Raw genomic sequence first — 27,799 nt, forward strand, 5'->3', positions numbered from 1 at the left:
TAGTTGGGCTGAGAGAGTGACTGGCCCAAAGTCACTCAACTGGGTTTCATTCGTACAGCAGGATTAGAACTCACACACTCCTGGTTTCTAGGCCAGCACCACATCAAACTGGCTCTGTAAAACCGTAAAAATTTTTTTTAACATAAATATTTCAAATACAAATCTTACATGTCACATGAGATAGAGATTGCTTGGTTAAAAGAAAAAAGAATTTTAGTGTAATAGTCTGCATAGACCATAAGGTGGCACTGATCTACTATAAGATATTAAAGTGGAAAACAAGAGGTCATCTGAAACATGCCTGATATAGAGTCAAGGCTGCCATAAAACATAGTTTTTGAGCTTGTACTGAAATATTTAGAAAACTTAAGTGTACACAGCAAAATAAATTTTGACATGGCTTTTGCTTAAAGCATTTTGCTTGTTTCTTAGACGAGCCAAAATCCTGAAGCAAACTTTTCTGTTATCTAAACCACTCGAGTTAGCCACATGGGTTAATTTATCAGAGCTTTGGGCGAGGTAGTACATACACTCCCTTTTCTTTTCCTAGCTACGATACAGCAAATCATGCAGTCTCCTGGGTTATGTGCTAAAAACTGAAACGTAAGAGAATGAATTCTGACTCAACATCATCATAGACTAATGGTAAGATTGCAATATTATGAATGCAGAATTCATAGCATAAATTCCTTTGCCTGCTCGCCAGTAAAATCTACAAATGCTCCCCATTACCATGAAGGGACAATGTTTTCCTGCTAAAACCTCATGCAATGAAAGAATCATTCCCCAAGTCAGATAAGCCCACACAGTGGCCTTCTGCAAAGTATAAAAAGCCAAGTTTTTTTACAGTACAGAATATCTGGGGGATGAAGAATGTGCACCATCCATATTGCTGTTACTTTGTATTATTAATATGTGCTTAGTCAGAGCTGATTATAAGCCTGGGCAATGTAAGCAGTCTCCTAGGGCATCAAATTTTACGGGGTGCCAAAGTGGGAAAGACGTCTGAACTACACAATATGAGTCCGATCATCTTTCCTTGTTGCTTTAGATTAGAATTTCTTTGTGAAGTTTTTAAAAATCCTTTACCCACAAAGTCAGTTATGTGGTAATGAACAGCCCACTAATCACACATTGCAAGTCACACAAAAAAATATTACAGTATTACAGCTAAGGACTTCAGGAAGCTGATATTATTAATGTAATACTGTACAAAAGTCTGATAAGGAGGTACTGAATGACCAAGTTGTGCAACTATGGAGCTTATCAGTTATACCCCAAGCAGTAGTAATGGTGCACTCAACAATACTCTGTTAAGTCCCACAGTGATTTACAACCAAGAAAGCAAGACTCCCAATTGAAAAAGATGAAGGTTCTTTGAAAGAAAAAAAACCCTTTGGAAACTCCATGTGTTACTTTGCCCTCACTTCTCAATTAGTTTATTAAGGCAATACTTTTCTACTGCTCTGGTCTTCTTTATGGCTAATTGAGCAAACCAACCCAAGCCCCATTTTCATTTTCAGGCTCAGAAAATTCCATATCCTTTTTATGAAGAAAATTCTAAATTCGACCTTAGCAACTTTAGGGGTTCCTGAAATGCTGAGTAGCCAATAACTTGAGCTAGATGGGCCCAGGACTTGCCTCTCAAAGCTGCTTCAATCCCATGAATAAAAAAAGCTGCTGTATGAACAGCCTATTTGCCTTTCACCTGCTTAGCAATCTTGTAATTTGGCATGTACTGTTGTCATTTGCACGCTAGAGTCACCAAAACCTGTGTTACAACTGCCTGGCCTGTGGAAAAATGATCTGTAGATAAATGCAGCAGCAGTCAAAGGATACTTCTAGAGAACTGGCCTTGGGCAGCATTTCTGCTCATGAGAGAATGTGTTTGTGTGTGGAGATACTTTCAAGCCAATTTCTGACTCCTGGTGAGTCCCTAGACCAGGAGTCTCCAACCTTGGCAACTTTAAGCCTGGCTGACTTCAACTCCCAGAATGCCCCAGCCAGTAAAAGCTGGCTGGGGAATTCTGGGAGTTGAAGTCCGCCAGGCTTAAAGTTGCCAAGGTTGGAGACCCCTGCCCTAGACTATCCACCCCAGTTTTCCTGTCAAGATTTATCAGAAATGGATCACCACTGCCTTCTTCCTAAGGCTTAAAAAGAATGGCCCAAGGTCATCCAGCTACCATTTTGCCTAAAAATCAGCACCTGAACTACAGTCTCCCAGTTTCTAGCCTGATGCCTTAACCAGTACACCCAAAGGTTCTCACAAAAAAACTTTGTGAGGCATCAAAGTTGAAGAAATGAAATAAAGCACTAGGCTTCAAAATCAGAAGTGAGCCTAGTCCAGTGGCCTTCCTGCTCTCTGCAGGCCAGACATGGTAGCCCTACAAGCAGCCTCCCCTCAAAAATTAAGCACCTAAACCAGGAGCCTCCAAACTTGGCAACTTTAAGCCTTTGTGGACTTCAACTCCCAGAATTGAAGTTCCCCAGCCATCTAGGGAATTCCCAGAATTTCCTAGTTGGCTGGGGAATTCTGGGAGTTGAAGTCCACAAGCCTTAAAAGTTGCTAAGTTTGGAGACCACTAGACAGACACACACACACAAAAGGCATTGGAATTCCAGCTTCTCTAAATGCCGGGACCTCAGTCGGGGAAAAGACCGGAGGCTGTTTGGCTTTGGCGTCAAGAGGAACTCCTCAGGCTCTCCACGACCACGACACGCGTGAACGTGAAAACACTTAAGATTCGGCTGGACTGCCCCAGACCTCAATCTGTTCAGACACCAGGGCTGTGTGTACTCGCATACCTCCCCATGACCTGTTTTTGAACCCGCGAGGGGGAAAAAAACAATAAGACAAAAACCCTCCAGCGCCCCAACATGCAGCCTTGCTGGCTCCAAATGGCTGCAAGAAAAGTGAAACTTGTCGCTCCAAGCCAAACCCGGAAAGATGGCCTTCCCCGGGCGGTGCGCAGAGCGACCACAACCCCGCCGCTTCCGAGCAGATTTTTCTCCTTCCCGGGGGGCGTTTGCTCCCTCGCAAAATCTGGACGCCGGCCCGTACCTCACCCACTTAATCTAGGAACTGGCTTTACTTTTTGGCCGAAAGTCCCTGGGACTCTCCCTCGCGTCGGGCTTTTTAGCTGAGCGCGGAACTGGGGGAAAGCAAAGCAAGGCGGGAGCGGCAGCAGGCCAATCAGAAAGGCGGCGAGAGGCGCGCGGTTGCGTTGGTGCTGGGTTTTGTGTATGTGTGAGTCTGTTCCAGCGCTGGGTTGGGTCCGGAGGAAGTGAAGAAGGCGTTTTGTGGCTGGCCGGGATGCAGGATGACCGCAGCAGGCAGAATTCCCCGTAGAACGACGGGTTCCACTCTCTTGCACCCTGTTAGTGACCTTTTCGGCATCCCCCTGGAGCAGGTGAGCTAATTGATCGCGCCTTCCCTTTGCAATGAACGTCTGCGGAGATTCTCAGTCATCCAGGTCACGGTTGTCTGTCGTCCCCTCGAAACGTCAACTGGACTTTCTTGGAGGGTTTTCTTTCTTTCTTTGAAAACGTTTCGCTTTTCACCCGAGAAGCTTCTTCAGTTCTCTAGAAAGAAAAATCCAAATCAAAGAAGTCCGGTTGCCTTTGGGGGATGGGAGGGAGGGAAGTACCTTTGGGATTTGCAATGAACAGTCCAGGGCGTGCGAGGGGTAACGGCAAGCGGCACTTCCCTGATCGCCGGCGCGAGGGAATAAGGATGGTGGGTGTGCTTTGCTCTGCCTTTTGCTAGAAAATGAGGGAAGTGGTGCTCAGCGGTTAGAGGTTTTGGGACGAGGCTACCTTTCTTTCTCGGCGCTTGATAGGAGGCACCTGTGTCTGATAGGACGTCGAGATCGTCGCTTTAATGGAATCGGTTGTACAAATAAAATAACATTCAAGCCACAAAACCTCATGTGTTGTACTCGAAAATGAGTCCTGAGTTCCAATTTTATGCCTGCAGGGCGGGTTAAAGATGGGCTTCCATCCAGGATACGATGTGATTTAGTTTGGGTCTACGAACCACGAGGAGGACAAAAGGGAAAGACACACGAATTAAGTGCAGGAAATAGTAACAAAAAGGAGGGAGGGAGGGAGCGTGGCTGCACAAGGCACTGCTGAACATTTTTTTTGTTATCAATCGCATATGCAACTTCCTTATTCACAATCTGCCCCGATTTTGCTTTGTAAAAGAATGGCAACATGGTTTTTTTTAAAAAAAAAGGACAATGGCAATGCTTTATATACAGTTTTTTCCTCCTTTTCATGGCAACACCATCCAGATTCAGACTAATCTGAGGTGAAGGGAGGTAAAACTTCTGGAGAGGAGGAACTTCATTATAACTGACCTTACTTTTAATGAAGTCCCTTGTCCCAGGTTTATTCGTTTAAAATATTTTTAATCCTTTTCTGGACTGAAGAGTATTTGCAAAATATATGTTTATAATACTTTGACAGGTAGGAAGCTTATCAGTTCCACTGAGTATTATGCGGCTTGCTTCAAAACATATGTACATGAGACTGCAGTTGACTTGATTATAAAGTGCCACTTGTAATGAAACAAATGCTTCAATTGCTTTTGTTTCACTACAAAGACAACATACAGTATCAAATATGCTTTCTAAAATTCCTCATTTTGATTCTGTACTTAGCTAAAGTCATGGTTTGCAATGTCACCTTGTTGAGTGTTATATGACCAGCAGTAGAGGGAATTTTTGATACACTTAGGCTCTATTCATGTTACACTAATCCAGACATTTTGGTTAATATGCTGCCTGCCTTTTACTTCTCATTATATGGTGATCTTTAATCAAGCTTTGTGACTTTTTGTGTCTTCAGCATCAATCATATTAGATGCACCACACCAGGAAATCAACTCCATCAGAAGGTTGAAAATTCTTTTATTAGTATTGGCTGTAAATACAGAATCTTGCAGGTCTGATTTTATTGTGCCTCTTCCTTCTCTTTGTTATAGTTAAGTGAATTGAGGAGCTGAACTACCTCATGTTATCTCACAGTTGTGGAATTACAAAATGTTTCTGCCTCCTTTGCCTGGCAATAGCTTTTGCATGTCTCCATCACTGTCATCTTCCTTAATGTCTACACCCAAATCTGAATAGCCATTTTTTTTTATTTTTGCTAAATCTGACTTTGTAATCAGGCTTTAGAAGGCTATGAAGTGTCATTTGTACAAAGCCAATATAGCAGGAATCTTAAGTGCAGAGAGTGCACTAGGCCTCAATCCTTGCAGAAAATCCAATGCATGATGACTTTGAGTAAATAACAATGTGCCTGGAATTTTTTTTGGCTTAGTGGCCACTTCCTACAGTAGAGCAGTTGTGACCTTGGTCATAGTCCTACTAGGAATTTAGGTGTTTTTAAAAAAAAAACTTGCTCCAAAATACAGTTATGCAGTTTTGTCGTAATTCACCACTCATGATAAACCATAGCATGACAGTTGTCAAACTTATTGTGCAACGATTTATGTGACAATTGCATTGCAACAGTTTGTTAAAAACTTGAGAAACAAGCTTTTAGTTCTGTTACAAGTATTTAACGAAAGAGCTTTACCATGTCCTTACAATTTTTAGTTTTTAAAAATTAATGTATTAAGCCTGCCCACATCTTGGATATTTTCATGAACAGATTGTCTCAGATTGTTATGCTAATTTTTCATGGATTCTTGGAATGATGCTCATTCTTTAGCTATTAGATCAAAGCAACTCTTTTGTGTGACAGCAGCATTGATAGTAGTCTGTTTTATGTGCTGTTCTGTTATAAACACATATTCTCATTTGGAGCAATTGTTTTTGGCTATTTGCAACTCCTTGCAAATTTGATTCCTATGAGAGAAGTGCATTTGCAGGAAATAAACTTATTTGGAGCAGTGTATTTGCTTGTACACACCATTGTAGTTGTCTTGTACAGACTGATAAATTTGGGAGGAGAGTGAGATGGTTGTAGTTGTGTTGGAATTCTGTTTAAAATGCTTTTCTTAAGGCTTGTTGAAAAACTGAACTTATTCTAATGAACTCAAAGGAGACTGGTCATCTGATGTTAGATTTTCTTTTTATTCTGGCACCTGCTGGCTTTTTTGCTTTTTTTGCACAACAAGGAAATGTATATTCCTTCAACAATGAGGAAGTATGTACTGTATTAACAGCAATCGGCTCACTAGATTGTACTGATTGATAAACCAGACAGAGGCGTAGATTGTTATAGGAGTTTTAAAAAAAAACACAAAAGCAAACTAATTCAGGCAAGACTAATTTTAGTCTTCTGCAGTTGGATCTTTTTTTAATTAGAATTTAATACACATCCACATGTTATTTTCAGAATAATCAGTAGTATGCATAGCATGGAAGAGAAGTAAGAAGTAGTTAAGTAAAATAAAAATAAGAAATAAAAGGCTAGGATGGCTAACTAAATCTATTTTGTACCAATTCCACTCATGCTTCTCTAAACCTTTTTCCGCGGTATATATGGTCTTTGTGTAGACCACATCCATACACTGAATTTCAGGAATTTCAGTCTTGTGTAGTGTCCTTTGTTCGATATCTGAATCCCAGCTGTTGATAAAAGTGTATTTTTATATAGAATCACACAGTAGTTAATGTGTGTCTTTTAAGTAATTCATAGCATTTATTAAGGATAGTGAAAATTCTTTTAACATTTATATTTTAACAAGCATTTGTGGATGTGCTAGAGTTGGGTTGACAGTTTATCAATCAATGTTTATCTATTTTTATCAGGTTCAATTATTTCACTGTGGCAGAAATAGTCACTAAATATTACCTTGGCAATATTACCCACTTTCTCTTCTCTTTCTTTAGAGAGAGCAAGATTACAGAGTTTGCTGAATCTTAATTTCCATCAGCCTTAGACAATATGGCCGGAAATGAGAAGATGGGATTTTTAATCCATAAGCAGAATGTAGAATCACATGTTCTTGCTGTTTTAAATAGAAGTCATTTCTTTGTTAAGTAGAAGCTAACTATATAAGTAGTCCTTGCTTAACAATCATTTATTCACTGAACATTTAAAGTTATGATAGTGCTAAACAAATAGGTAGTCCTCGATTTACGACCACAATTAAGCCCAAAATTTATGTTGCTAAGCAAGACAGTTGTTAGGTGATTTTTGCTCCACTTTATGACATTTCTTGGCGTAGTTGTCAAGTGAATCAATGCAGTTGTTAAGTTAGTAACACAGCTATTAATTGAACCTCGTTTCCTCGTTGACTTTTTTTGTCAGAAGGTCGCAAAAGATGATCACATGACTCCGGGACAGTGCAATCATCATAAACACGAACCAGTTGCCAAGCATCCAAATTTTGATCACATGACTATGGAAATGCTGCAACAATTGTGTGAAAAACGATCATAAGTCACTTCTCAGTGCCATTGTAACTTGGCACTGAAAAAAGTCACTAAACAATTATAAGCAGTAGTGGGTTCCACTTACCTTTACTATCGGTTCAGAATTATGAGCGCGTAAGCGTGCTTGCTTCACTCGCGTGCGGCGCTTCTGTACATGCGCAAAACTTGTGCATTTGCAAAGTGTCCGTGATGACGGATGGGCCGAGCCTCCCACTGCTGTCACTACTGGTTTGCCTGAACCGGAGCATACCGGTAGAAACCCACCACTGGTTGTAAGTCAAGAACTACCTGTACTTATTTATTTAATTTATAAATTGACCATATCATCGAGAACAATTTTGTCCAGCTTATGCTTGGTCCCCAAAGTTACAGTATAGCTGTTGCAGTGCCCATACGGACATGTAATCAAAATTGAAGACTTTGTCAGCTCACCTACGCTTATGACCATAGGAGCATTTCAACTGTCCCCATCCGACTTTCTTCCCCATCTATCTGCCCTGTTGGCTGCCTTGTACAGCAACACTCTTTGGCTAGGGCGTTCAGCAATCTCAGCTGGCTCTCACTAATCGTGAACCTCTACTTCAATTCTAGTCCCAGTGCCACCAATGAGGAGTGCCACCTGAAGAAATGCCACAGTCTGCCACCCCAATACCCCACTGTGAAGCTCCAGCCTTTTCAAAATTGTAGTATGTTATTACAAATTAGATCATGACATATAATTGTATATTGAAGCATGAATTGTATTCAGACTTAATGGCATTATATAAGACTAGGTTATTTTGAGAAGTAAGCAATGATTTTAGAGTGTAAAGTATAAGTTGCATGACAGCATTCACAAAATGGCAATTTACTTGAATTATGTTAAAACAAGGTAGGGAAAGCATGCCAAGTAACAGAATAACAGAGTTAATATAATATAACAACAGAGTTGGAAGGGACCTTGGAGGCCTTCTAGTCCAACCCCCTGCCCAGGCAGGAAACCCTACACCATCTCAGTCAGATGGTTATCCAACATTTTCTTAAAAATTTCCAGTGTTGGAGCATTCACAACTTCTGCAGGCAAGTCGTTCCACTTATTAATTGTTCTAATTGTCAGGAAATTTCTCCTTAGTTCTAAGTTGCTTCTTTCCTTGATCAGTTTCCACCCATTGCTTCTTGTTCTACCCTCAGGTGCTTTGGAGAACAGCCCGACTCCTTCTTCTTTGTGGCAACCCCTGAGATATTGGAACACTGCTATCATGTCTCCCCTAGTCCTTCTTTTCATTAAACTAGACATATCGAGTTCCTGCAACCGTTCTTCATATGTTTTAGCCTTCAGTCCCCTAATCATCTTTGTTGGTCTTCTCTGCACTCTTTCTAGAGTCTCAACATCTTTTTTACATCGTGGCGACCAAAACTGGATGCAATATTCCAAGTGTGGCCTTACCAAGGCATTATAAAGTGACACTAACACTTCACGTGATCTTGATTCTATCCCTCTGTTTATGCAGCCCAGAACTGCGTTGGCTTTTTTAGCAGCTGCTGCACACTGCTGGCTCATATCTAAATGGTTATCCACTAGGACTCCAAGATCCCTCTCACATGTACTACTATTGAGCAAGGTGCCACATATACGGTACCTGTGCATTTTGGGTTTTTTGGCCTAAATGTAGAACCTTACTTTTTTCAGTTGGAAGAGACCGTGGAGTCCAACCCCCTGCTCAAGTAGGAGACCCAATACAATTTCAGACAAATGATTGTCTAATCTCTTCTTAAAAATCTCCAATAATGGAACACCCACAACTTCTGAGGGCAATCCCATTTCATTGATTAATTGTTCCACTATCAGGAAATGTCTCCTTAGTTTTAGGTTGGTTCTTTCCTTGATTAGTTTCCATCTTGTCCTGACTTCAGATGCTTTAGAGCAGGGATGTCAAACTTGATTTCATTAAGTAAAATGTGGAACAAATTTGTTAAAATTTTAATTCCGGATATAATCTTTTTGGGGGAGACAACTGGAATTTGGCCTATTAAAAATAATATAAAACGTAATGAAGTGATTAAAGAGGAAAATATAGAAATTATTAGAGATTGGATAAAAGTTATGGGAAATGAAAGGAGGAATAAAGAAATTATTGAAAAATTAGGGTTAAGTTGGTTTGAAAAAATACAGATAGAAAAATGGACAAAAAAACTAAAGGAAAATTATTCGATAAATAGATGTGAAACTGAATTTGAATATTTAGTATCTCGGATTATGAAAGATGAAATTGGGCTAAAGGGACTCGTTAGTAGGGTTTATAAGATTATAAATTCTGATGAAAAATTACAAAGAGTGATGAGGACAAATTGGGAAAAAGATCTTAATATTGAAATACCAGAGTCAGATTGGAATGTGAATTGGAAGAGTAGAATTATGAGAACTTTATCTATAAGGATTAAAGAGCACAATTATAAAGTTGTTTGGAAATGGTATTTGACTCCAGTAAGATTGTCACAAATGGATAAAAAATTAGTAAAAATGTTGGAGATGTGAGATGGAATTGGGGACTTATGAACATATGTGGTATAATTGTGATAAGGTTAAAAGTTTTGGCAACAATTGGAGAAAATGATATTTGAAATGATGGGGAAAGTAATAACATTGAGAGTGGAAACTATATTATTGTTGGTAATTAAGGAAATAGAATTAACAAAATATGAAAAAGAATTGATTAGAATTATGATTCTAATAGGTAGAATTATAATAGCTAGATATTGGAAACTAGATGTGATTTTTAGAATAGAAGAGTGGAATTCTGAAATGTGGAAATTAGCTTTAAATGATAAAATGACATGTGATATTAAAATTAGAAGTGGTGTGTATAAAGAAGATATTTTCTGGAAGACTTGGAAACCATTTGTGGACTTTGCGCTTGGAACATTGGACGCTTCAGTACCTGTACCTCGAGAACGTGGATTTTGGCAATCATGAGGATATATCCGAAGACCCAAATCTTCCTTTTATGTATAGCACAAGGGTGTAATAATGTATTTTTTTTTGTTTGTTTGTTGTAAAAAAAGTAATTAAAAAAAAAATCAAAGTCATCTTTTTTCCTTCTATCATTTTCATATAGAAGACTATCATGTTTCACCGAAACTAAGACTTCTCCAGATAATAAGCCCAATCGGGCTTTTCAATGCATATGTTAAAATAAGCCCCCCCAATAAGCCCCCCCAACTACTTACACACATGTGCAGATGGTCCTGCCCTTTCCTCTGGTTGCTTGCTGCACAACCAAAATGAGTTGAGGAGGCAAGGCTGGGGGGTGAACATGCCCTTCCCTTCCTGTTCTTTGCACCAGCTAAGCGGCTGGCCACCGCTGCCCTAGTGTGTTCCGCCAGTGCCGCTTCCTCGTGGTGCAGGACTGCAAGGCTTGTGCCGTTGCATGCAAAAACTGCAGCACTGCCACGAACTTCATCATACTGGCACAGCTAGTGTCTTGCCGCTCGCGGCTGCGCTGATATGTCAAACCTCATGGCAGTGCTGCTGTTCGTGCGTGCAAGGCCACAAGCCTTGTAGAGTCCTGCTCCACGAGGTGGCGCCGGTGGCGCAATGAGTCTCACAAGCCCTCATTTCTGGCAGGTGGGATAAGGGAGAAGTGAGACGCGTGGAGCGAGATGTGACTCCCCTTGCCGTCTCTTCCCCCCCCCCCGGGCATGGCAGGGCTCCTGCCCCTTGCTTCCTTGCTTAGCCACCCGCCCCCTTTAGGGATGCAATTTAGGAGTGGCAAGTGGGGTGGGCAAGAAGCAGGACGAACGTATTACCTTGCCAGCTCTGTGGCGTTCCTTGCCATTATGTCCAGGGAAACACGTTGTAAAAGAAAACTTCTCGCAAGTTCAATCAAACTTCTCAAACTCGCAAGAAGTTTTCTTTTACACTGCTGTTATTGCAGAAAGCTGCAATTTGTTGATGTATCTTATAAAATTCTTGGGCATAGTACCAAGTGCCCCAATGACAGTGGGTATCACTGTTACATGTTTCGTCCAAAGCCGTGTAGTTTTGATGGGCAGATTGCGATATTTCATGATTTTTTTCCAGTTCTTTTTCTTTGACTCTGGCATCTCCTGGTATTGCGATGCCAATAAATTATACGTTTTGGGTTTTGACAACTGTGATATCTGGCGTGTTGTGTTCCAAGTGACGATCCGTCTGTATTCGAAATTCCCATCATCATCATTATCATCATCATCATCATTGTTTCTTTGCATGTGCACTGAGCTTCTGCATCTGATAGAAATTCCATGTGGGTTTAATCACACTTGGCCAAATAAAGTATTCAATTTCAATTTAATTCAGATAAAGTATGTATTAATAAATACATGTTTTACTATATTTGTGAAAATATTATGATTTTTTATTTCAGAATAGCCAACATCCTACATAAGAATTTATTCATCTGGTTGCTTTGCCTTCAGCGGGCAATTGCTTGTCATTTTCTAAAATAAGGCTCTATTACATTATGTGTATCATAGCAATATATTCTGATTTTAGCAAAGTTTTGTGCTAGATATGGTTTGAAATACCTATCCCATTAAAGCAAAGCCAACTGAAGTATATGTAGCCTTTTGAATTCTCAGAACTTTTCATTAAGCAAGATATTGCAAAAATGGCAAGAGGAAGAAGTAATGAAGTAAGAAAAAAAGTAATAATGCCTTGCTTATTTTGTCAGGGAAGAGTTGTAGAGAACAGAAAAGCTTGTGCGTGTGTTTTTGGTGATGACTTATTTTAGCACATGAAAAACCTCATGGGAAATTGCCCAAGTGGAATATGAATGTTTGTATTCCGGTCTTTAATTCTGCAAATTTGATTCTGTAATAGCAAGCCACATTGTGCTTCTATTAATTTACTTTGAGTAAATCTTTGGAATTAATTTGGCTAATTTTCTTGCTTGCCTTTGAATTCAAAGACATGTTTTTAGAAAGCAACCTTCCTTCCTCCTAAAAACCTTGCAAACTCCACTGAACTCAGTGGATCTGTGTCTAAATAAACATATGTAGAACTGCACTGTGAGTCTGGATTTAACCTAAAAGTCTGGATTTTTAAAACCAAACTGGATTGAAGGCAAAAGATTCTTTTGTTTGAAGTAAACATCAAAGGCAATTTGCTCAATTGCGATGTTGCCAAGCTTTATATATACACGTAAACATAGTGCTTCCTTTCTCCCCACTTCATGAAAGGAGAATAATTGTGATGAGAATTTTCCTACAACATCTCCAGGATTTTATGTCAGTTTTTTTTTCCTTGCTAATGATTATGAGAGATTCCAATCTATTTTCATATTCCTTTAGGTCAATTTCGTTGCTTGTCAGCTTTGTGCACTCTTGGCTGCATTTTGGTTTCGCTTATACTTAAGGCCTAGTCAAGCCAACTCCAGTGTTCGTCATGCATTTGCCACAATTTTGGGAATATATTTTGCCCTCTTCTGCTTTGGTTGGTGAGTCATTCCTGTCTAACTTTCTGTTCATTGTGACTATGAATTGAGTAGCTTGTATGCTGGGAATTGTAAAATGTTCTGTTGGGCAACCGTAACATTATGAAAACAAAACGTCAAAGCTCTTTTAATCAGCAGGTACATTTTCCAAGAAGGAAGCATGTATTCAGCCTGTGATTGAAGAGGAAGAGAGCAAGAGCAAAGGAATTTTAAACACTGATTCAGATGGATTTTCATGACTGGATTCTTTCTACATAACTTTTAGTTAATTTTAGGGTGGTGTGTGGCTCAGTGGTTAAGATGCTGGGCTTCTTGGCTGGAAAGCTGGCAGCCCAGGTTCGAGGTCCGAGTACCACATGATGGGGTGAACTCGCGTTCCTGCCCATCTAGCAGTTAGAAAGCATGGAAATGTGAGTAGATAGATAGGTATCACTTCGGTGGGAAGATAAAAGTGCTCCATGATGTCATGCTGGCCACACGGCCATGTAAATATCTTCAGACAGCGCTGACTCAATAGTCTTGAGCCAGAGATGAGCACTGCGTCCCCCTCCCCCCCCAGATTGATGATTAGTGGAGTAAAAATCTGCAGGGACTCCTTCGCTTTTAGTTAATTCAGAAAAGTGTTGTTGTCTGTTAGCTATTACTGACTTTGGAAAGTAGAATTTCTTTTTCTTCTTCTCTTCCAAGGTACTCCATCCATATTTTTACTTTAGTGATGGTAAGTTATTTCATCATGAACATGGCCAGTATCGCCAACATTCATAGGTAAGTTTGTATGTCTATCGTTAAGTGTTAAAACCTATAATATTTTTAAATGTTGTTGTTTCTTTACGGTCCTTTACTGATCTGATTAATGGTTGCTCGTGACCTTGTGTTCTTGACCTGTGGCACCTCTTATTTCAGCCATTTTAAGGCATTGTGGAGTACTGATTAAATGCACTTATTGCAAGGAGCAAGGAAGATTATCTCGATGGAGATGTACAACATCCAATGCCAGAGTGATGGGTTGAAATGTATATTTTTACTTATTTATTAAATATACATGTGTCACACACCTCCCCTATAAGGTGACTCTTTAAGTCTACAACAGGCAGAAAATACTCTGAAACAGCTCAGACACTTTCCTAATTCACTGAACTCTAAGGAGGAGGAGGTATAGCGCACTCAGATTCACAAGATTGACGTCACTCCCAACAAATAGAGCAAATCAAGGCATCAATTCCACAGGATGGCTAAAACTATTTTTTATTGAGATTGGTTATATTTTAGCTGTAGTTTATAGACCCACAGATTATAAGGAATATGAAAATTTGCTGTCTAAAATACAGCAAAGCAAAATAAATAGCTGGATTGGGAGCCAGGTTCTATTGTACTTGCAGTTCTTTTGATTGCAGTGTTTTGGCTAAAGTGTTTCATACTATCAATGCATATGATTCTAGGTATTCTTTTTTGGTAGCTATGGGATACCTCACACTGTGCCATATTAGCCGAATATATATATTCCAGTATGGTATTCTCACTACAGATTTCTCAGGGTAAGTAGTACTAATACATATTTTTATACTATAGTAAATAGAAATCAGAGGAATTCAGTATCATATGATTAATTTTAATTAATGATATGTCAAAATGGATATGTAGATGATGGCACTAGATGAATTTTAAACTGTTGGTGAGGGAAATAGTCTTCCAGTCTTTTAGTAAGTATTTACATTTCAAATGAACCAGGCTTGCTGATAGGGCCAAAAGCAAGAAGATGAATATTGGAACGATGTGTTTCAGTAGCCATAGCAATAGCACTTAGATTTATATACCACTTCAAAGTGCTTTACAGCCATCTGTAAGTGGTTTACGGAGTCAGCATATTGCCCCTAACAATCTGGGTCCTCATTTTACCAACTTCAGAAGGATGGAAACTGAGTCAACCTTGAGCCTGATGAGATTCGAACTGCCAAATTGCAGGCAGCCGGCAGGCAGCAGAAGTAGCCTGCAGTACTGCATTCTAACCACTGCACCACCACAGTTTCAAAAATTAAAAATGTATTTTATATAACATCTTTTGCAGGAATAAATACTATGCTGTTTTATTTTTGTTCTTTTGCTACAGCTCTTTTCTTGAAGTGTATTTAGTCCATTTTTAAGCCTATGCAATTTAATTGACTCACCTGGCCTAGGTGAAAATAGTCTTTGAAACTTTGCAGGATTCCTTATCCACAGTAACTAACCATGGCCAGTCTGAATGTATTCAAACATATTAATTAAAATACATTTTCATACAGTGTTTTTTCTACCTGCTTAAAGGTTAAAATGTTCAGATAATCTTGCATTTCATTAGTTGTCCTGGTTCTTTTTGTATTTTCTTAATGATTTTATATGTTTAGAAGTATAGTTTTATATTTTTTTATAATTTTTAATCTTACTTTTTTAATATAAGAAGATGATCTTGGTAAGTTTCTTTCTTTTTCCCCAGTTTTAACCACTGTTTATAATTCAGACAAAGAGAAGAGGTTTGACAAGAGCTCTTTGTTTAGAAATTTGACCAGTTGGAGCACTTCATCTTTTCCATTGTTTCCAGACATACAAAGACATGCTTAATCAGCAAAATCCTACAACTTTAATGGTTGTACAGTAAAAATGGCATTTCAGTATGCATCTTCATCAGACCTGTCAAAAGGATTCCTGGCCCTTTATCTTTTGAATCTAGCCATTCCAGTGGCCTCAGTTGCAAATTTATGGTAAACATACTTATCAAGGGTTGTGGGAAATACACTCTGTACAATAAGCCTAATACATTTCAGATAGGAGCTTTGGAAATGCTGTTGCCAGCGATGGGAACATGTCCTTTAGATATTCTGGGTCACAAAGCCTTTAATTCCATAGCTGCATAGGTGGATACATTTCAAGAATTTTGGGTTGGGAAAGCATCCCTAAATTGACAGAGATCTATTTATTTTATTTATTTATTTATTTTGTCACACAGTATATATAAGCATAAGCATGAAATAACTATACAATATATAAGCATATATATAAGTATGAGTATGTACTAACTATATTAATTGGATATAACGAAAGGAAACAATAGGACAGGAACGGTAGGCACGCTTGTGCTCTTATGCACGCCCCTTACAGACCTCTTAGGAATGGGGTGAGGTCAATAGTAGACAATTTTTGGTTGAAGCCTGACTAAGTTAGTCTAAGACTAACACATCAGATAACAACCAATATTGGAAATGTTAAAACAAAAAAGATTTTGCCATGTGTGGTAATCACACAAAGAAATCTCAAAAGTATTGGAAGGAAAGGCATCAAAAGTTTCAAAAATGAATAAAGACAAAACTTGAACTGAAACTACAAATATTTCAGTTGGAAATATGGCTATGGAAGGCTTGAGGCCGCACTTCTCGGTGGTGCTGGCAACCCTGTGGCTAAAATTGATGCCTGGGGTCATTGGTAATCACTGAGACTGCTAAAGGCCCTACGCCTCTACTTCAGCCCCAGTGCCACCATGAAGGAGTGCTGCTATACAGGTTGCTAAAAGGGCAGAGATGAAGGACAGAAGAGTGGGTTAGGGGACTAGAAGAGCCCTTGCAGTCATAACTGCAGCTGGGCTGTAAAGCACCCAGATCAGGGATGAAATCTACTTACCTTCCTTACCGGTTCAGAAGTTCACGCACGCATCATATGCACACGCAGACCTTCTACACATGCCCAAAACCTGAACGTGCGCAGAAGGTAAAAAACACGTTACTTCCTGGTTAAAACCAAGAAGAAATGACACCTGGGTGGGTGGATGGAGCTTTGCTCCGCCATCGCTACTGGATCGCTGAACTAGTGGACACGATCACTACCAGATCCCGTGATCCAGTCTGATCTGGGAGCATTTCGCCCCTGACCCAGATCATGTGACTTCAGGGATCAATAGTTACCATTTGTTCAGCTCTGCTATAACTTCAAACGGTCACTGAATGAATGGTCATCACTGAAGGCTGTATTCTCATCCAAGTTTCAACTGGAAATTATGTTTACAGGTAGTCCTCGGGTTACAACGGCAATTGGGACTGGGATTTCCATTGTTAAGTGATGGGGTCATAAACTGCAACCTCAGGTGACCATGTTGTTTAGCAACTGAAATTGTGGCAATTCCAGTTGCTGTGGTAATATGTCCAGGACTGTGCATGTCGTTAAATGAGGACCTTGCATGACCGCAATGTAGGAAGAGTTAGGAGTCCCAGGTGGGCCACAAGGAGGGACGTACGGTTTGCAGAGTGGGTGCTGTGGCAGGCACTAGGGAGTGAGGGGCTTTCTCTGGTGTAAGGCCCGACACAGCATTCCCCAGCGGTGCTACCCTTCAGCAATTTCAACCCATTGCTACCTCAACCATCATACTTGGGCCAGCTCCATATCCCCTAGCAGCTAGCCGCACCAGCCAGCCACAAGGCTTTGAATACTTGATTTGGCCAAGTGCAATTAGACACACAAGGAATTTGTCTCCAGTGCAGAAGCACGCAGTGTACTTACAAGGCATCAGAGAAAATCATAATAAGATAAAAGGAATAAATAATAATACTACAGCCATACTCTATGGGTTGAGATATATATATATACACATTATTAGATAGAACTGTGAGAATTAGATGTTCAGCAAAGCAATGGAACAACAGAAAAACTGTTCCAGTGTCTTGGCATGAAATGCCCTGTAGCGCCATCCCAAGGGGAGAAGTTGAAACAGTTTGTATTCAGGATGTGAGGGGTCTGCAGATACCTTCTCAGCCCTCACATCCTGGATACAAGCTGTTTCAATTCCTTACCTTGGGACAGCACCAGTGGTGAAATGTAAAATTTGTTACTACCGGTTCTGTGGGCGTGGCTTAGGGAGTAATGTGACTGGGTGGGCGTGGCCAATTTCTTTTTTCTTTTTTTACTTTTAAAAGCATTTTTTCGACCGAAGAAAAAATGCTTTTAAAAGAAAAAAAAACCATCTCTAATGATCGCGCAGCTCAGCTGGGCATGGGGTGGTGCAGGGATTTTTGCTACTGGTTCTCCGAACAACCCGCCGCCATCGCTACTGGATCAGGTGATCCAGTCTGAACCGGAAGCATTTCACCCCTGGATGGCACTATAGGGTAATGTATTTTTTCCCCCACAGATAACCACTGAAATATATCAAGGGGTGAAAAAGTAACAATACTCTAATTTTAATTCATCTTAAAGAGCATGTGTATATATACATGTGTGCATGATGGAGAATCAGCATCAAATCTTAGCTGCTGAGTTTGAATTAGAATTATTCAGCATTTATTATTCTGCTACTAAGTTTTGAAACTCACTGCTTCTACCATGTTTCCCCGAAAATAAGACCATGTCTTATATTTTTTGAACCCTGAAATAAACGCTTGGCCTTATTGCCATGAGCTTGGCTGTTGTTTAGATTCTGGTGTTTAGCTGAAAGTGCACAGATTAAGTTCATTACACTGTTTCTGAGCAAAACAACCTACAGTGCTTGTTAATTATATATCGTAGGCATGCACATTTGGGAAGATACAATGTCATTTGAACTATGTATACCTGGAGATCAACTTGTAATGGATTTGCTACAAAATTGGCTCCACTTGTAAACTGTGTTCAAACACAGAAGTAATTGATCAAGAGGATGTGCTGACAAAGGAATGTAATCAACCTATTGCTGAACAGCTGTTTCAAATACAAACCTTGTAGTTTTGCCACTACTGTGCAATGTTACTGTTCAGAACAAATTTCCTAAAACAAGAAAGAGCATGCATTAAATTATGACCCTTTAAAATTGTATAAAATAAACATTTATATTATGTTATGCATTTAACACTACCAATAAAACAGCAAGTTATTATTTAGTCATTTGCCCTCCTTGCCATATAGTAAATACATCCATTGTATGCCGCTTGTAACTTCTAAACGGTCTTCAGGGTAGCCTTGTAAGATTCCCATTTCAGGAGGTGAATCCTGATGTTTAAAAGGTCTTGCTACTATTGCAGTCGTAAGCATGTTTGTAGGGAAGGAAAGTCTTCGTTCAAAAAATGATAGATTACCCAATGAGTATTGTAGCTCATGGAATTTTAAACCCATATCAAATATCAGTTCTGAATAGGGAAGACACAAGTTTCACTTTTTCAGATACATATGAAGCCTACTATGTGATATTGCCTAACTTAGATTATTGTCATGATACAAATAATTCTGTATAGCTGAGCTCGTATAAACTGTTAAACCATAGTTGAGCTGGCTCAATTTTGCTTTAGTACACTGGGTGATTCCATCTCTTGTAGTTTGTCAACTATGATTTATGATGATTATATGAATGCAACTCATTGTGGTTTAGTCAGTAACCCAGGCTTAAACAAATTACATCTTCCTGTGTTGTGTGAACACAATCTGTATATATACTGGTGACCACAGGAAGACATTCTGATAATTTCTGTGTACTCTGGCCTTTATTAATTCTTCTAATCCATTGTCTTTGCCATGTTATCTGTGTCTGATGGGAATTGGTACAAAAATATTTGATCTGCAGCTTGTTTGAATCATAAGAATGCATTAAGGTGAAAAATGTAAAACATATTGGAGCATGCAAAATGCTATCTTTCTGCATTTTATTACAGCCCATTGATGATTGTAACACAAAAGATCACAACTCTTGCATTCCAGGTTCATGATGGTAAGGAAGATGATTTTTCCATTTTCCATCTGGTGTGTAAAAATCTCTAAATAGACATTGGCAGCCTTTGGGGAAAAAGTAGTCAGTATGTGTTGTCTCTGCCAAGATTTTGAAGTCATCTTGTTACAATTAAGGCTTGGTAATAATAATTTAAAAAACCCTGAAGTCTATGGACAGTTTTGCTTATTTAACCCTTATTTGTTCCGTTTTTTTAATAAATAGACTAGAACTGAAAACATTACAAATAATCTATATAAATCATAAGAAAGTTGTCAGAAATTGCATCCTTAATTGTTTTGATGGAGTGAGGAAGGATTTTTTTTTTAAAAAAAAAAGGTGTGGTAGCTAATGACTCACCAGGGCTCAGGAGCTCCAATTCCTAGTCTAATCTCAACCATGGAAACTATCTGAATGACTTTGGTGCACCCCATATAACTCCTGGAGGAAAAGATATAACAGGGGTAGTCAACCTTTTTATACCTACCACCTACTTTTGTATCTCTGTTAGTAGTAAAATTTTCTAACCGCCCACTGATTCCACAGTAATGGTGATTTATAAAGTGGGAAAGAAACTTTACTTTATAAAATTTATAAAGCAGAATTACAGCAAATTAAAGCATATAATAATTACTTACCAAATACTTTATGTCGGACTTTCGCTAAGTTTGGCAGAATAAATCTTTATAAAATAACTTACTGTAGTTAAATCTGTCTTTTTATTTATACTTTGCATACATAGAAGCATAAATTATAAAAACCTAATGAAAATGTTTTTAAATAATGCTATGAAAATTTTTTAAAAAGTCAAATTAAAAAAAAGGAAAGTGCTTCAGTATCAGACAAAACCCCTACCGCCCACCATGAAAGCTGGAACGCCCACTAGTGGGCAGTAGAGACCAGGTTGACTACCACTGAGATATAAATTGTCAAGCAACCAACCAATTCCTTAACCAATTAAATGATTTTGTTAGTTATGGAAGAGTTTCAAAACTGCATAGACCCTTTCCACATAAATAGTTATCAATTTTATTTCCCCCTTGAGAGCAGAAGTATCAATATTTATTTTAGAATTAACATTTGCAGGTTTAACATTCTCTTAACAGTTTTTTGAAACATTGTGTTCTGCCTTACCTGTATTAAAAAGGAAAGAGACTGGAATAAATGAGATGATTTCAATCCTGGAATTCTTGGGTGGGGGAGGGGGAGAGAAGGATTTAAATCATGTTCACTCTTTAGTGCCATGTCAGTGATATACAACATGAACTTTTGGCCCATCCAAAATTACTCAATCAAACTAGATTGAGTCTAACTATTTTTTAAAAAAAGATTAAAAATTAAAATTTTCCTCAGATTGAGACTTGACTCCTGGGAGAGAGAACATTACCACATTGATACAGTTTTCTTGGAAAGGAATGGAAAGGTCCTTGGACTCCTCTACTTCCATTGTGTTTTTTTCAACTTCTTAGTCTACTCTGTAACCCTGGATTTCCTGAAAGACTTGTATATCTCCTGCTTAACAATTTTATTTTGAAACAAGTCATTTCTAACTTCTGAATGCCTGAGGAAATCGATAGAGCAGACAATGTAGGTCCAAATAAGAATTAAACATTCTGTTTACATCACACTTTTATGATTTGTCTCATGCTCCTATTTTTGGTCAGAAGTCTATTCAATGAGACTTTCTTTTAATATGTTCGTATAAAACTGTAGAGTTAATCTCATCTCATTTTATAGGAACAGTAAAATTGCTTTTTATTATTTTATTACACTAATGTGTAATACGGTCTACCCTTACTTTTGGTAGCTACCGTTCACCTATTTATTCTTTTAAACAAAGGTCCCTGGCAGTGCCTAGCACCTTTGGCAGAAAAACATACATGCTACGAAGAGTTGTATTTCTTCACCTATTCTGAAATTAGAATCTGATAAGAAGATTGCTGGGATAATTGGAGTCCCCTGCTGACTACAGTTCTTAATCTGAGGAACTATGAAAATTCATTTAATATAAGTTTCTAATAAATGTATATGTCAAGCGTTTCTTTATCCATAAGCCAACGTAATTTCTAAGAATCATCTAAAGTAGTTTCTATAACCCAGATCCCCTTTCTGAACCCTTCAGAAAATAAATGTTAGATGCAGCATCTATTGAGGGATGAATTTTGATTAGAATTGAATTTTATTGTCTATAGTTGCCTCTCTTTTGCAAAGTTTAATTGTTATGTTCTTTTGATAGGAATAGGTAAAAAAGATGAAGATCTAACTTCTGAACAGAAGCAGCTTGCTATAAAGTAAGAAAATACAGCGGCATCAGCAATTTTTAAAAATCTTAATACCTGGGTTTTCTTAGATGCTTACTTCTGTTACACAGTTTCTATTTAGTGTTAATGTAATGTAAATAATTATCCATGCACTTTTAAATTCTGGAATTATTATTTTATGTTCTTGAGATCTAGAACATTTCTAGAAACTTTCTCCTTTTTAAGACTCCTTTCCATGATCTAAATATATAAAGAATAGGATTGATTTTTACTTGATTTTCTCCCATTACAAATATGACACATATACAAACCTTTAAACTGAGTGTCATGTATTATTAGATTCTGAAAAAGATATTTTGAATTTTAGCTTTATATATATATATATATATATATATATATATATATATATATATATATTCTCCGTGTAAAATTGGAAGTGTCTTGGCGGCGTTTGACGAAGTCTCATTCATCATCTTCAGGCTTCAGCTTCGTGCTTGAAGCCTGAAGATGACGAATGAGACTTCGTCGAAACGTCGCCAAGACACTTCCAATTTTACACGGGAGAAAACCCGAACAACCAAAGACCTACATACAAACACCCGTGAAAACCTCAGAAAACATACATACACACACACACACACACACACACCATGTATCTTATTTAAACAAATTGTAGAAGATGACCAGGTTGAGCCCAAGGGAGGGGGTCAGGCATGTCATAAGTTTGGAATCCCTTTGTGCCTGCAAGAGATCTAAATCCAGCCAACCTTGAATTCCATTGATTCTTAAGTACTGCCAATTTATTTTGCCTGTTAGTAGTTCAGGTTCTTGTAGAAACGTAGTGGAATAAACTTGTACTCATTTGTTCCTGGTTTTCTGCAATACCCCAATTGCAGAAAAGGCATTTTAGATAAGGATTTCATGTGTGCTCTAGCAAGAAGTGAAATGGTAGACAGAGATAATAGAAATTGTACTTGTAATTAAAAATATTTTAATATGCATCCTTACACATGTATGGCAATTGCTGTGTAATTGCCTAATCAGATAACCTAGTCCTAGTTGGATGTGGTCTCTCTTGTCTGCACACATTGTTTTATTCATGAAACAATCAATCTCCAAATGTCTTTGAAATGTTAACTTTTGACAATATCTTCTAATCAATTGTGTCCTGTAAATTTATTATATATTTCACTAGTTTTTCTTTTTCAGACTTTTGAACTATGTTTAAAATAAAACTGTCATTTATTTAAACATTTAATATTTGCTTTTCCCCCAAAAAATATTTGAAATATACATATGTGCATATATTCATGATTGTTTTGACAGGACAAGACCTTCCTTATTGGAGTATCTGAGCTATCAGCTCAACTTCATGAGTATTATGGCTGGCCCATGCAGCAATTTTAAGGATTATATAGATTTCATTGAAGGGAGACATGTGAGGATGAAGTTATTAAAGGTCAGCTGCAAACAGAGGAGTTGCAGTAGATTTCTTGATCCTTCTCCAGTGGTAAGCCACAAAATAAGCCTTTATTCTGAAATGATGAACTTGTTTTGACAATAGACAGTATCAGTTATGATAAAAATATAAAAAGAGCTTTCCTGGTTTAGAAGAAAAAACCTCTAGTAGGGGGACCAGGAACTTAACAGAAACTCACAAGGAGGACTTGCTTATGTTTATATGTATGTGTCCCAGCTGTGGCTGTTTAGAGGCAGTGCTGCTGTCTCCACAGCTAGAGACCATATCATTTTTAATAGTAATAATCTAGAAGAAAATACCTTTTTTTCAATATTAGCAAGTGCAGACAATGAGTCGTACTTCCAGTAGTTCGTTTCTTAAAACACTTAGTTTTTTTAAAAAAAGATTTTATTCTCTCAAATGTAATCACACTGATAGTTTATTCTGTTTCCTTTGTAGGGAGCCATCCTGCAGAAACTTGGTATCACGCTTCTATCTCTGGTGGTGTTCTTGACGCTTACCAAGACCTTCCCAGCCACTTACATTGTTGACGATCAATTTATGAACCAATCTTCATTCTTGACAAGGCTTGGTTTTCTATATGTGGTCATGCAAGCCTCAAAGCCCAAATACTATTTTGCTTGGACACTTGGTAAGGTTCATTTAAGATTGCTTTTCAGGGCATGCTTATACAGGTAGTCCTCAACGTATGTCCACAATTGAGCCCAAAATTTCTGTTGGTAAGTGAGACAGTTGTTAAGTGAATTTTGTCCTGTTGTTTGACCTCCCTTGCCACCGTTGTTAAGTGAATCCCTGCAGTTGTTAAGTTAGTAACATGCCTGTTAAGTGAATCTGGCTTCCCCATTGACTTTGTTGTCAGAAGGTCACAAAAGGGGATCACACAACCCTCCGACAATGCACCGTCGTAATTTTGAGTCAGTTGCCAAGCATCTGAATTTTGATCATGTGACCATGAGGATGTTGCAGCGGTCATAAGTGTGAACAATGGTCATAAGTCGATTTTTTCAGTGCTGTTGTAACTTTGAACAATCACTAAATGAACTGTTGTAACTTGAGGACTACCTGTACTTAATGTGGATGTATCATTTTATCCATTAAGGCATATTACTGTATCATACAGTTAACATTAAGCACATTATTTCTGATTAAAATTTATGACTTTTCTAATGAGAAATGCACATCTGTTTATCAGTCCGTATAAGTGTCAGAGGATATCAGACAAGCTAAAATTCATATATGCATTAAATATCTGAAAATATTTTTATTTAGAATTACTTATTTTGTGTTGAACATGCCCTCACAGTTGTATAACAGTTTTAAATGTGATGTTAAACACACAGGCCAGGACATCAACAGTGTTTCAGTCTATTGTACTTAATAATTATAGCAACACCCATAAATTCAGCAAGATACTAAGATTAAGTCTTAGTATCTTCTTGATCTGTTGAATCAAATCCTACAACCTCATTATGGTTGCACTTGTTATAGGAATTGAAATCTAAATGCTCAAGTTCATCAGGTTAGCAAAGACTGGTCTAAATTTTCCAGGACCAGGACAGTTTAGGCCAGGGGTCTCCAACCTTAAGACTTGTGGCCTTCAACTCCCAGAGTCCCTCAGCCAGCAAAGCTCCAAACCAAGGTTGGAGACCCCTAGTTTAGGCAACATAGACCCCAGATCAGGGGTGAAATGATCCCGGTTCAGACCGGAGCAGACAATCCGGTAGCGATTGTGGCAGGTGGTTTAGAGAACTGGTAGCGATGGTGGTACAAGGCCCCGCCTACCCGCCCAGGTGTTGTTACTTCCTGCTTTTAAAAGGTAAAAAAAGGGCTCTGACAATCTCGTGGCACAGCTGTGATCGTCAGAGTCTTTTTTTTACCTTTTAAAAGCCTGAATAGGTTGTAAAAAAGGCTTTTAAAAGGTTAAAAAAGGCTCCGAGGATCACAGCTGTGGCGCGTGATCATCAGAACTGTTTTTTTTGTGAGGGTGGGTTCAGGCTTCCCTGAAGCCTGCTAGGCAAAAAATGGGAGGGGGGAGAAGTCCATTTTTGCCGCCTGCTAGGCAAAAAATTGGGGGGGTGTCCGTTTTTGCTCCTAGCAGGCTTCCCTGAAGCTTGCTAAGGCAAAAAACGGGGGTGGGGATTCATTTTTGAGAGAGAGAGAGAGAAAGAGAAAAGAGGGAGGGAAGGAAGGAAGGAAGGAAGGAAGGAAGGAAGGAAGGAAGGACGGACTACAAATCTAGACGCAGCTTCAGAGGATAATCTAGGGCTAGAAGGGACCTGGAGGTCATCTAGTCCAACCCTGCTCCAGCAGGACATTATTAGTGAGTTTCTGTCTTTTGATCCCCCAGTCACATGGTTACATAGCCATGCCCACCCACTCACATGACGCCCCCCCCACCAAGCCGTGCCCACAGAACCTGTAGGAAAGAAATTTAGATTTCACTACTGCCCCAGCTCCTGCCACAAATTATGCAATATGCAGAGGATCGTACTTCTAATGCTAACCAATTCTACTCAGGATAGAAGCCATCCAGAAAGCCTAATTTTAGGAATGAAAATATCTGATTTCAGGGCATCCTTAGCTGCACGTTAGAAAGTGGTTAGCTTTGCTTTCTTCATCAGATATGAGATGGGCTGAGAAAAGGCTGTTTTTACACACAACTGCTGGAAAGTGAAGCATCTTTTAGAGAATGCTTGCAGCCCTAAGTATTTTAATGGTATGGTTTACTTCCCATTCCTGGATAACTTTTTGAAAGAAAGGGGGGTGACTTCTGCCTGCTTCTCCCATCCTCCCTTCCAAAATAGTGTTTCTGAGAAGATCAGATAGGCATTTTCAGGAGAAAAAAAGATTTCTGTCCTATCACCATATCACAAATTACTGCTGCTTAAAACATGGCTGTCGTATAAGAAGCATTTGCATTTTTGCAAGTCCCAAAGTTAAACAGCCATTGTACTTTGCTGTTGCCTTCAAGCTCAGCTGGCTTAAAGTTCAGTGGATATTTTAAGGCTTAAAAACAATCCAGACAGAAACAGGATGGAACAGGCATAGTGGATCAAGTCATGAAGGGTACAAACAATCTGCTTATTCATATTATGGTTTGTTTAGTTTTGGCATAGTGCATTGAGCAAAGCTAATAAATTGTGACTTACGCAATTATACAGTATGTGGACAGATCATGATGAGAGTTTGAGGCAAAGATGAGTCACATACTGACTCAGGTTCTAAAATGTCCAGAGTATGGTGTTCCCAAATAAGAGCTAGAACTACCGTATTTTTTGGAGTATAAGACACACCTTAGTTTTTGGGGAGAAAAATAAGAAAAAAGTTGATTGGCAGGTAGATCGGCCTCCTTGAATACCCCTAATGAGCCCCTCTGAGGTTTTTTTTCTGAAGCTCTGTTTCGGAGGCTTTTTTTTCTGAATCTTCTTTCAGAGGCTTTTTTTCTGAAGCTCTGTTTGGAGGCTTTTTTTCTGAATCTTCTTTCAGAGGCTTTTTTTCTGAAGTTCTGTTTGGAGGCTTTTTTCGGAAGCTTCTTTCAGAGGCTTTTTTCAGCCTCTGAAATCTCCGTTTGAGAGGCTGGGCAGGGCTACATTTGGAGTATAAGACACACCCAGATTTTCACCCTCTTTTTTTTGGGGGGGGGAAAGGTATGTCTTATACTCTGAAAAATACGGTAACTCCTTTTTTTTTTTACTTTGGAGGATAAACAAAGCTCAAAAAATTAAGTTTGTGTTTTCACTTCGTAATATGCCTTGAAGGTGGTAGCAATCATATTGTGAATGTCCTGCACACAGCAACCTCCATAGCAAAGGATTTTCCCTTAAGTATCAAAATGGTAATGCATATAAAAATTAAAATCCATAAGTAACAGAATGCAAAAGAATAGATTAGAATAAGTAGTTTGGATGTTGTTCCTTTGTTGTTACAAACAAATGTAGAATTGAGTTTGTGGAGCAATTGGGATAATAAATACCTTTCAGAATTGGGAAAGGGGAAAAGCAAAGTGCTTTTCTATATCAGTAAACCCTGGAGTTTATCATTTTTCATAACACTGAGTAGCATAAATTCCCCCTTTTTTCTCTACACAATTTATCTACAGAATGTCATATTTTGTCGATCAGATAGAACTGCTGTTGTTCTTGCTTACAAATAGGACAGCCTCCTTTTTATATGAAAAACTATAGAGTTGCTATTGGAGAAAGTTACAAAACAATGAAAGATCATTCTGTTTTAATGTTAATTGGAAAAAAAATTAGAAGTCAAATAAAAAATCAGTGTGTTTAAAATTCCAAAGCTGTTTTTTAAAGTTAAAATATTGTTTCAGGACTGTTAGTTTTGGTCCACAATTATAAATTCTAAAATGTTACTTTGAAAATTGACTGATTTAATTTGATTTGAAAATTCTGAACATAAACTTAACTGAATTTGAATTCTAAATAAAATGCTGTTACATTCATTCAGAAGCAGTTGTTCTGTTAATTTATACATTATATTTACATACATTTGACTTCTGCTTCCTTGAA

General features: G+C 38.5%; 1 protein-coding gene across 3 annotated transcripts in view; it reads left to right on the forward strand.

Annotated features, from left to right (window-relative positions):
* Positions 1-3,081: 3,081 nt before the first annotated feature.
* Positions 3,082-27,799, forward strand: part of MBOAT1 (membrane bound O-acyltransferase domain containing 1) — a 34,400-nt gene continuing 9,682 nt past the window's right edge. The window contains exons 1-8 of one of the 3 annotated variants that reach the window (XM_058177669.1): positions 3,082-3,410; positions 12,702-12,847; positions 13,532-13,609; positions 14,284-14,379; positions 19,483-19,538; positions 21,772-21,826; positions 23,123-23,306; positions 23,715-23,907. In XM_058177669.1, the coding sequence (XP_058033652.1) occupies positions 3,321-3,410; positions 12,702-12,847; positions 13,532-13,609; positions 14,284-14,379; positions 19,483-19,538; positions 21,772-21,826; positions 23,123-23,306; positions 23,715-23,907 (898 nt within the window). In that variant the 5' untranslated portion in view covers positions 3,082-3,320. The remainder of the gene's footprint in view (positions 3,411-12,701; positions 12,848-13,531; positions 13,610-14,283; positions 14,380-19,482; positions 19,539-21,771; positions 21,827-23,122; positions 23,307-23,714; positions 23,908-27,799) is intronic. The other 2 variants (XM_058177670.1, XM_058177671.1) reach the window with 2 other exon arrangements.

Source organism: Ahaetulla prasina, chromosome 3 (genome assembly GCF_028640845.1).
Source record: "Ahaetulla prasina isolate Xishuangbanna chromosome 3, ASM2864084v1, whole genome shotgun sequence".
In the NCBI taxonomy this organism is placed as follows: Eukaryota; Metazoa; Chordata; class Lepidosauria; order Squamata; family Colubridae; genus Ahaetulla; species Ahaetulla prasina.